At 46.1% G+C, this 11,032-nt stretch overlaps 1 protein-coding gene across 1 annotated transcript in view; it reads left to right on the top strand.

The window, feature by feature from the left end:
• Window positions 1–7,486: 7,486 nt before the first annotated feature.
• RUFY1 (RUN and FYVE domain containing 1) overlaps window positions 7,487–11,032 on the top strand; it is a 44,195-nt gene continuing 40,649 nt past the window's right edge. Inside the window, exon 1 of the mRNA XM_032464898.1 lies at window positions 7,487–7,812. Within this exon, the coding sequence (XP_032320789.1) occupies window positions 7,515–7,812 (298 nt within the window). The 5' untranslated portion in view covers window positions 7,487–7,514. The remainder of the gene's footprint in view (window positions 7,813–11,032) is intronic.

Below are 11,032 nucleotides of genomic sequence, written 5' to 3'. Positions count from 1 at the left end.
CATGCGCTTCATTGCAAGTGCTCAGTAGCCGCCTGTGGCTCCTCCCGGCCACCGCACAGAACCCCGTAGATCTAGAACATTTACATCACTGCCTGAGGTTTTTTCGGACAGTGCTGTTCCAAAGGCCTTGTTTTGTTTGTAGGCAAACACTTTTGGCAGCCAGTGGTGTGTGCTCCATATTTGTTCAGAAAAATGATCTGACTTTTTGGTTCTTGGCACCAGGGAACCACATGTCCAAAGAGTGAGAATTTCCTAATTATAAATTGCCAATCAAAGTGTAAAATGTGTGCCTATTGTAACCGAGCAGGACCCCGTGGGGCCTTCCCGGGCCAGGCTTCTCCCCCTGTCCTCTGCTGCAGCTCCTCTCTGAAGCACCCAGATAACAGTATCTCATGCGTATTTCCTGAGTTTTCCTAAAAAATGCTAAAAAACCACCACCAAAGGGAAGAAATTAACTACTTGATGATCAAGAGCACGTGGCCCCCAGACCTGGTGCCTAGGGGTTGATGGTGTTGACGCCCTGTTACCTCAACATCAGCCAATCTGAGGATCGTGCTCGAGCTGCCCACGTGCCCTGTGCCCACCCCCTCACCTGGCCTTTCACTACACTTTGCTGAAACCCTTAGGGGAGTTCGGGGTTTTCTTGGGTGTGAGCCACCCCATCCTCCTTGCTTAGCCCTGAAATAAACCTTTCTCTGCTCCAAACTCTGATATTTCAGTTTGTTTGGCATCGTGGTGCAGCGGGCACATGTACTTGCCTTCGCTAACACTCTGAGACAAAATGAGTAAGGCACTCTCAGCTGAATGGCCAATCCACAATCCCAAAGAAGCCACGAGGATCTCCCTCTTTGGATACTGCTTTGGTCTCAGGCAAGTCACCCAACCACCCAATTTCTAGTCCGCACCAAGAAGGGAGCGATCTGCACCTGCAGCACATAGACAGGACAAAGCCCCCTGCCACGGGGAGGCAAAGGGAGATTTGAAAGCAGAAAGGCGCAAGGATCAGCCCTGGGTCTTGGGAGTCCTGCTGCTGAGTTGTCTAGAGCAGACAGAGAAGCAAAGGCCCAGGGGTGCGAGGGGCCGCCCTGGAGAGGGACTGCCAGCCAGGAGGGAACCACGCAGGCAGGGGCACTGGCACAGATGGGCAGGGCCTGATGAGAGATGGAGTCTAAGAAGCTGATGACAATCTTCCAAAAGGTGTTTGTTTTTTTTAAGTGAGAATGATGGCAGCCGGCGAGGGTGGACTCACTCAGTAGGAGGCAGCAGACAGGTGAAATTCAAGGCATGAGAAACAGGTCTGAGAAGAGAGGAGAAAAGGTCTGGGCCCAGCCAAACAGGGAGCATTCTTAAAAAGCCAGGGTGGGGGTGGGGAGGGGGGACTGGCTCCGTGTTTTGGGGTAGGGGCTTTTTTATTACCGAACATTTCAAGCACATGGAAATTAACGTAATAAACACATTAGGGTATCTTCTAGATTTACTATTTGTACCTAAAATAATCAGGCATATCCTCTTCACCAAAATCCCCTCAGCAAGTTTTCTCCAACATTAGTTAACCTCATTTAAAGTCAAAATTGAAAGAACCTGGAATTGCCATGTTTCTTGCTAGGAGAGTTAAAAGAATTATGTGCAAATTCAAATGAACGCTGGAGTAGGAAAGAACTTTCCCAGTGGTTGATATGCTGAGATGATTGCATTGCTAAAAAGAAAAAAATTAAATCCAACCTGTATATTAATGCTCGGTTGCATCATAAAAATATTTCACCAAATAAAATCATTACATTTATCCTAAAAAAAAAATTGTAGGCAAATTTAATTGCCCGCCCTATCAGGAATATGTATTTTATAATGCCCCATTTACTATTCTGAAATGAAACTCATATATAATAAACTGACCAACACAAGAAAGTAAAAAAAAATTAAATATGTCATAACTGTAATATAAATCTGTAATATGTATTTCATATGTGAGCCACAATTACCACTAAAAAAAAATGTAGCCAGATATTTGCACCTTTATATAAAATCCTCATGACTGAGACAGCACAGGCATTATCTTGGTGTCTCAAATGCTGAAAGCAGCGTTGCTGTGGGAGATATGATTTTCTGAAATGGTTAATAGCTCTTAGGCGCTGAACAAATCAATTTAGCTGCATTCTGGGAAAATTCAGAGTACATTTATGGTAGTCACATTGTTCACCAATATTCCCAGTTTTCCTCGCCCCAGACACTTGTAGGAAGTTGGAAGTGACATGTGACTTGCTTCAGCCAATGAAATGTGTATAAGCAAAATTTGTCATTTAAGGGCTGGGGCATTTAGTGTTGATACAAAACTCTGCTCCAGGTGATGGAACCTGCAACAGCCTGGGTCCTGGGGTGAAGCATGATGGGAAACAAATTTCTGTTATGTTAAGCCAGAAGTTTTGGAGTTACTTGTTATTGCAGCATTACCTAGCCTGATACAATAGTAAAACTATTCCCCCGATTGGCCCAGATTTCTGGTCAAGATGGTGGAGTAGCAGGACAGCGAGCTCACCTCTCCTCGTGACTATAGCAAAACCACAACTGACCGCTAAACAACTATCGGGGGGGGGGGGGGGATATGACTGGAACCTAGCAAAAAAGATCTTCCTCAACTGGAAACAAAGGCAGGATGGTAGGAGGGGTGTGCTCTCGATATAATCGGGCCTCATACCCCCCAGGTGGGAGACCCACAAGCTGAAGAGTAATTAAGCCACAGAGGCTCTCCCACAGGAGTGAGAGTTCTGAGCCCCACGTCAGGCTCTCCAGCCCAGGTTCTGGCATTGGAAGGAGGAGGAGACCCCTAAGACATCTGGTTTTTAAGGCCAGTGGGGCTTAACTCCAGGAGCCCCACAGGGCTGTGGGAAACAAAGCCGTCATTCTCCAGGGAAGCGCACACAGAATCTTGTATACACAACGTCCAAGGGCAGAGGCACTGATTTCATAGGAACCTGGGCCAGACCTGCCTGCTGGCTTTGGAGGATCTCTCAGAAAGGTAGCAGATGGCTGCGGCTCACCCAGGGGACATAAAAGCTGGTGGCCCTGACATTCCCGGAGTGTTCATCTGCACTAGCTTTCCTGGAGGCCAACATATTGATTGGATTATTAGCCCAAGACCTAGCCCTACCCAACAGCCTGTAGGCTTAAGGGCTGGGGAGATTCAGGCCAAACAACACAGCCCCACCCAACAGCAGGCTTCCTGAGCCACAAATGCCTCTAGGCACAGCCCTACCCTCCAGAGGTCCAGGACCAAGCTTCACCCAGCAGTGGGCAGGCACTGACTTCTCCTGCCAGGAAACCTGCATAAGCCTCTGGTCCAGCCTCATCCGCTGGGGGCAGATATCAAAAATAAGAGAATAACAATCCCAAAGCCTGTGGAAGGAGTCCAGACTCAGGCCAGACTCTATACTGGGACTGTCTGGACCCTGGCCCTTGGGTGACAAGAGAGGAGTGTACTGCTGGGACACATAGGACATCTCCCACAGAGGGCCGCTTCTCCAAGGTTGAGAAATGTAACTAACCTACCTAAAAATACAAGTAGATAAACAATATGAGGTGGCAGAGGAATATCTCCCGGGCCAATGCACAAGATAAAACCCCAGAAGAAGAAATAAATGATGAAGAGATAAGCAATTTGTCTCAGAAAGGGTTTAGAGTAATGATGGTGAAGATGTTCAGAGAACTCCAGAGGACTATAGATGCACAGGGCGAAGTTTTTAGCAGAGTTGGAAAATATAAAGAATACTCAAACAGAGTTGAAGAATAAAATGACTGAAATGAATAACACACTAGAGGGAACCAAGAAGAGACTAAATGAGGCAGAAGAACAGATCAATGAGCTAGAAGGCAGATTAGTGGAAGTCACTACTGCAGAATAGAAAAAAGAATGAAAAGAGATGAGGATAGTATAAGAGAACTCTGGGACAACATGAAGGACACTAACACTCACACTATAGGGGTGCCAGAAAGAAGATAGACAGAGGAAGGGCCTGAGAAAACTTTTGAAGAGATAATAAACAAAAACTTCCCCAACTTGGGAAAGGAAACAGTCACCCAAGTCCAGGAAGCGCAGAGAATTCCACACAGGATCAACCCAAAGAGCAACACACCAAGGCACATAGGCATCAAATTGACAAAAATTAAGGGTAAGGAGAAAATATTAACATCAGCAAGAGAAAAGTAACAAATAACATACAAGGGAGCTCCCATAAGGTTATCAGCTGATTTTTCAGCAGAAACTCCACAGGCCAGAAGGGAGTGGCATGATATAGTTAAAGTGATGAAAGGGGAAAACCTGCAACCAAGAATGCTCTATCCAGTAAGACTCTTGTTCAGATTAGAGGAAGAAATCAAAAGCTTCACAGATAAACAAACGCTAAAAGAATTCAGCACCACCAAACCAGCTTTACAACAAATGTTAAAGGAACTTCTCTAGTCATCAAACCACAAGAAGAGAGAACAAAAAGAAGAAAAAGAAAAAAGACCTACAAAAGATTGCTTTGGCAATTTTGAGTCTTTTCTGGTTCCATATACCTTTTGGAATTGTTTTTTCTAGTTCTATGAAAAAATGTCACGAGCATTTTGACAGGGGTTGCGTTAGATCTGTAGATTACTTTGGGTAGTACGGCCATTTTGATAATGTTGATTCTTCCAATCCAAGAGCACAAGAACTCCTTTGATTTCTTTGTATCATCTTCAATTTCCTTCATCAGTGTTTTACAGTTTTCAGAGTACAGGTCACCTCCTTAGTTAAGTTTATTGCTAGGTATTTTGTTATTTTTGATGCAATGGAAATGTTTATGCTGGTTATAAAATTCTGGTTTTTGAAGTGAAAAAAAAAACTGAATGAAGGGCTGCACATGGCAAAATATCCTTCTTTTTATGGGTGAGTTGTATTCCATTACACATATACGCTACATCTTCTTTATCCACTCATCTATTGATGTGCACTTAGGATGCTTCCACATCTTGGCCATTGTAAATAACGCTGCTGTTAACATTGGGATGTATTACCTTTTTGAATTAATGTTTTTGTTTTTCTCAAATATATGCCTGGGAGTGGAACTGCTAGGTCATATGGTGGCTCTATTTTGGGGGTTTTGACAAGCCTCCATATTGTTTTCCATGGTGGTTGCACCAATTTGCATTCCCACCAATAGTGTACAAGGGTTTCTTTTTATCCGCTTCCTCGCCAACATTTATTATTTGTGTTCTTTTTGATGATGGCCATTCTGATGGATGTGAGATGATGTCTCATTGTGATTTTGATTTGCATTTCCCTGGTATTAGTGATGTTGAGCAACTTCTCATGCTCCTGTTGGCCATCTGCATTTTTTCTCTTGGAAAAAATGTTCATTTCTTCCGCCCACATTTTAAACGGGTTATTTGTTTGCTTTTTAACTGAAGTACAGTTGATTTAAAATGTTGTATTAGTTTCTGGTGTACAGCATGGAGGGTCTTAGAGGGCATTATGCTGAGTGAAATAAGTCAGACAAAGACAGACAAATACTATAAGATATCACTTACATGTGGGATCTAAAAAATACAGCAAACTAGTGAATATAACAGAAAAGAAACAGACTCATAGGTATAGAGAAGGAACTAGTGGTTACCAGTAGGGAGAGGAAAGAGGGAGGGGCAAGATGGCGGTGGAGGATAAAGAGGGACAAACTATCAGGTATAAAATAAGCTATAAGGATGTATTGTACAACATGGGGAATATAGCCAATATTTTAAAATAACTATAAATGGAATATAACCTTTAAAAATTGTGAATCACTATATTACATACCTGTAGCATATAATATTGTACAACTATACTTCAATTTAAAAAATATAATATTGTAAAATAAGGTGCCTCGTTATCATAGTACATAGCGTGTCAGTCTCATGACATTGTAAAATAAATAAGTAAAGAAAGAAAAAGAAAAAAATCATGGTGACAACTCAAACACTATCCCCACGAACGCCTCAATCGCTCCCCACCCTACTCTCCCCACAGAAAACAACTTGGCTTCAGGGACCAAACAGATCATAAAAACTAGTGAAAAGGACTGGACCAAGATGCCAAGATGATGTCTAAAGATTTTGTTTCTAAATAAATGTTTTGTTTCTAAGTAAGTGTTTTGATTTCTAAATATCTGCAACAACTTAAACTTTTTTTAAAATTTGAAATGTAAACCCTCTGGCAATCAAATGAAACAAATCTCCTGGTTTGATGACGTCCATGTGCAGCACTTTGCTAACTGTTGGGGGACACTTGGCATGGCCAGTGATAGGGGCTGGTAAAAAGTATTTACCAGTAAGGGAGAAATTTAAGAACAAAGTGAAGTTTAGTAAGTTTGCTGCTACAAGAAACAGGGAGCCACACAGGCAAGAGGTGTCTTGTGTGTCCACTGAGTGTGAACCTGCAGGGTCTTTTATTGAGGAAGGGGCTATGAACACAAAGGGATAGGGGAACAGATTTCTGATTGGCTATAAGTGAAGTAAAGGGCTTTGCTTTATTTATGGGAGGATGGTGGATTTATGACTCCAGTAAGACGGAGACATGGGAATCTATGATTTTGATAAGAAGGAGATATGGGCTACGATGAGGCTGGTCATCTCCTGGGGGTGTTAACTGTGCTAATGCAAACACCCGTCAGGAGTTTATCTCCCAAAGTGGACAGGCAGATGCCTAAGGGCTGGAAGTTTGGGGGCTGCAGGGGTCAGTAGGCACCAGCTGGCACTGCACAAAGTGTCAAATGATAGTGAGACTTGAATTTCTCTTTAGTCAAATTCCCTTCTTTCCCAAATCTGTAACCACACTGCCAGTAATACTGTACAAGTGAGCTGTCCTGCCCAAGCCACGTGGTTGGGTCACCGTCATCACAATCATTCACGTCTGCCATGTGCCCCTTACTTAACAATGGGGTAGGTTTTATTATTATCACCATTTAACTAATTAATCGCAGAATCCAGACCTTCTGATTCCCAGTCTTCTGGTGTGCTGTTTCCTACCAAGCCGTCCTACTTAGTTATTTAATTAAAAAACAAACAAACAAAAACCAAAAAAACTGCCTTCCTGCCTCGCCTGTACCAGCGTTTCCTTGCTCGCCCTTTTAGGACTTGTTTTTAAGACTGCTGCAGAAAAATGACGACGTAGAAAAAGTAAAACATGAAATGAAAATGGAAAAGAGGAAATACTGTCACAAAGAAAACTAGGGCCACGTGGTGTGTGTTCTCAGCCAGCGGGACCCACCACCATGAGGGAGGAAAGCCCACAGTAACTTCCACGGAAACAAGTCCTCCCAGCCGGTGGGAATGTGGATGCTCAAGCCATGATGTGTAGTTCCCCGAAGCTGTTTAAAGTGTTGGAAAAGGAAGGAGGCAGGGGATCAGGAAGAAAACCGTCGCCAACAAGGGAAAAGGGCAGGGAAGGTGCAAAAGCGCCCGCCCGCGCGGAGTCCCCCGCCCGCGGCCCGGGCCACGTGACGGGGCCACGTGACGGGACCAAGATGGCCGACGGGGGAGACGGCTGCCGGGCGGGGCCGGGGCCGGGGCCGGGGCCGGGGCCGCCGCCCGGGCCGGAGCCGGGAGAGGAGTTTGAAATCGTCGACCGGAGCCAGCTGCCGGGCCCCGGCGAGCTGCGAGGCGCCGCGAGGCCGCGGGCGGCGACGGACGGCTGGTCCGCGCCCATCCTGACCCTGGCGCGCAGGGCCACGGGCAACCTGTCGGCGAGCTGCGGGAGCGCGCTGCGCGCGGCCGCGGCGCTGGGCGGCGCGGACGGCGGCGCGGACGGGGCGGCGCGCGCAGGTAGGCTCCCGCTTTCCACGGGACAGCGGCCGCTTCGCGGTGCGAGCCAGGCTGGCGAGGCTGTTTAACCGACTCAGCCTGTTAGACGAGTCGTTAACAAAACAAAACAAAACAAAAAGAACCCAGCCTGTTGACACGCTTAACTGCTCGTCCGCTTGCTTTATAAGGAGCGCGCAAGCCAAGATAAGCACGTGGGCGCGAGTGGCCGAGACGGGGGCGACCTCGCTTCCCACTGTGTTCTCACTGGTGGACTTTAGACTGAAAAGATGTACGAGTTTAAGCTTAGGTAGTCTGTGTTAATTTTAAAAGTAACTTAAGAAACGAGTCCAGTACTGTTTTCTGCTTTAAATCTCAAAATGCCACCCCACCTGACACCTCCCAGGTGTTGACCGCGCCTCCCTACTCCCTGCGGAGTCAGAGCCCCCGGGCGGAGGTCAGGGGGTGAGGGCTCCAGCGAGCTCTACCACCAGCCCACTATGTGATGCAGACAAGCTACCACATTTTCCAGCCTTGTGAAGTAGGGACTTTTTGATTCACCCAAGGATTCTTACGGTCTTTTGCAGCCTTTGCCATCTAGAGTAAGCGCATGAGTAAGAATGGAACCATTAAGTGATTTTATTTATAGAGTGTGACCTAGAAAGTCCTATAAAGCCAAATACTTAAAGCTGTGCGAACCCATACACAGTAGCCACCACCCACGTGTGATGTTTAAAGTGGTAAAAATTTAGCTCCTCAGTCACAACAGCCACATTGTAAGTGCTCAGCAGCCTGCATGTGACTAGTGGCAGAGAACCTTTTCAGCACAGAAAGTGCTGTGGGGCCGAGCTGACTGAACACTGCAGTGCTCGCTAAGAAGTGTGCCTTGGAGTTTTCTTGATTCTGTCCTTTCCACTGGTGCACGTGCTGTAGAAGTTGGCACTAACACCGGAATAGTGAATGTGAGAATTTCAGTGGTTAAGAAAGATTGATGAGTAAAGCTTAACATCTGACTTGTTTTGAGATTCTGCCCGTGAAAAATAGGACTAGAAGGTCATGAAAGGATGCTGTTCACTTCAGGAATCTAGTGCCCACTAGCTCGCCACTTTTACACACATCAGTGGGTGTTTGTATGCCCACCCATTGGCAGTCAGTCCTGAGAGTCAAGAGATGGGGTCTTCTGGAGGCCTCTTAGATTGTAAGCAAATAATAAATGTTAGCTGTTTGGTGATAAAATGTGCCAGTTCCTAAACTGTGCCTAGCACACAATAATAAATCTTTGTTGAACAAATGCATATTTGAAAAATACTTATTTTCCATTTACGGTAATGCTATAGATAATCGCCAGCACTTGCATTGTGCTGCCTAGGTGCCAGAGGTTAGTCTGTGCGTACATGAGTTCATTTAACCTCCACGATAATCCTGGGCAGTAGCAGAGCTGGCTTTGTGGTGTGCGGTCAGTGCAGGCTTTGATCAGTGTGATCGCCTGGGGCCAGGCACTCAGAAGTGCCCCACAATTGAAATTCTTACTAAATTTGTCTTTGAATTTGTGTTTTGTAAGTGAAGTCTGATGGAACAAAGAAGGATATATGGGGACTGTGGAGGCAGACTCATGTGTGCCGTCCCGCTTTCTGCTACCTCCCGGTACAGGTTCTCAGCCACCCTGGTCCACTCAGACTGCCCTGGGGCTTCTTCCACCCTTCCCTCGCACAGGGAGAGTTGAAGTCCCACTTTCTGAATCTCAGGGCAGGGCCAGGTGTCCACTGCCCTGCCCCAGTTTGGCAGCACCACAGCACATGAGGCAGGCACTGGGCAGAGGACCCTCAGAGAGGGACCACATCCCTGCAGGAAGTTGCAGTCCCTTTAGGGCCGTGGGAGGGAGACCATGACTTCATGCTTCCGCTCCGGTAGCTGGTCCCGTGTGATAGGTACCGTTATTATCCTGTTTATAAAAAGGGAAGCTGAATTTTAAAAAAGTAACTTGACTAAGTTTCTTAGAAATGGCAGAACCAGGACTTGAACCCAAACCGGCTGCCTCCAAGCCTGTGCTCTTAGTCACAGCACCTCAATGCCTCGCTGCCTTTAAATAATTTTACAAGTAAAATGCCATAATATATACACATGGGCTTTTCAATTAGTCAATTTAAAGAAAAGACTAAATAAATAACTGCCACTCAAATGTGGCAAAAATTGTGAATGTGGCTTACCGAGGGCAGAAGTGTGAGGAACAGCTCTGTAGCTAGGCCGTGACCGTAACCCGGACTTGAAGCCATCAGATGGGACAGGGGTGGGGGTGCGGAAAAGGAAATGGACCCCGGGCAGCATGCCCTGCAGAGGCCTCGGAAAAGCGGGTCAGGAGAAGACAGAGGCCACCACTCCTGCCAGGACCAGCTCATTTTCTCTCTTTTCCATTGATCTGCTTACATAAGCAGTGAGGACAGAGATTGTTCAGAGGGAGGAGTGACAGAGCAGAGACTGAATGTGAGCAGCACTCTTGCCAGATAAAGAAGTGTTTGGTGACACAGGTCTAAGGAACATGCTGTGGAATGTTGTGCACTGCTCTGAATACGTGTTTTCAAATGTTATCCCACGGGGGCTCTGGTAGCGCAACTTGCCACGTGATTGCGTCCTCTGTAGTTGTCTTGCTTGGTTTTGGGGGTTTGGGTTTTTGGGTTTTTTTAGATAATAAATGCATGCGGTAAAACAAAAACATCAAAGCACACAGAACACTTAGGACACAGTCAGAACTCATTCTCAGGAGCGCAAGGAGCAGGTCTAACGTGGAGTCAGATTTGTCCTTTTCTGTTATACCGGGAGCTGTCCCCAGATCTGCTGTACTTCAGAGCGGATCTGTGCATGTCGCTCGTGCCTCGCCTCCACACACACAGTTTTCGCACAAATCAAAGGACATACACACAAGGTTCTACAGTGTATTTTTTAGAGTGATGCCTCCTCCCGAAGGATGAATAAGAAAACGCAGGTGCTTACAGAACTCATGCGCCCGGCACGTCCTGCACGGGGGTGGGTACTCACTGAGGAAGGCATTCTTTAATTTTAGAAGTATTTAGATATATACTTGCCATTAGGTAGGCGGTACACACTATGCCTTTCTCCACTGTCTTCCATGGCCGATTTTATTCTCCATGTGTCAAGCAACCCCGCACAAGTGAAGCCTCTTCCAAAACGAAGCACAGTAACTTTGTCATTTCACATTGCTGAACACCTTAAGGTAGCCTCTGAGATG

This window comes from Camelus ferus, chromosome 22 (assembly GCF_009834535.1).
Source record: "Camelus ferus isolate YT-003-E chromosome 22, BCGSAC_Cfer_1.0, whole genome shotgun sequence".
In the NCBI taxonomy this organism is placed as follows: domain Eukaryota; kingdom Metazoa; phylum Chordata; class Mammalia; order Artiodactyla; family Camelidae; genus Camelus; species Camelus ferus.
This window is presented reverse-complemented; position numbering and strand designations above follow the sequence as displayed.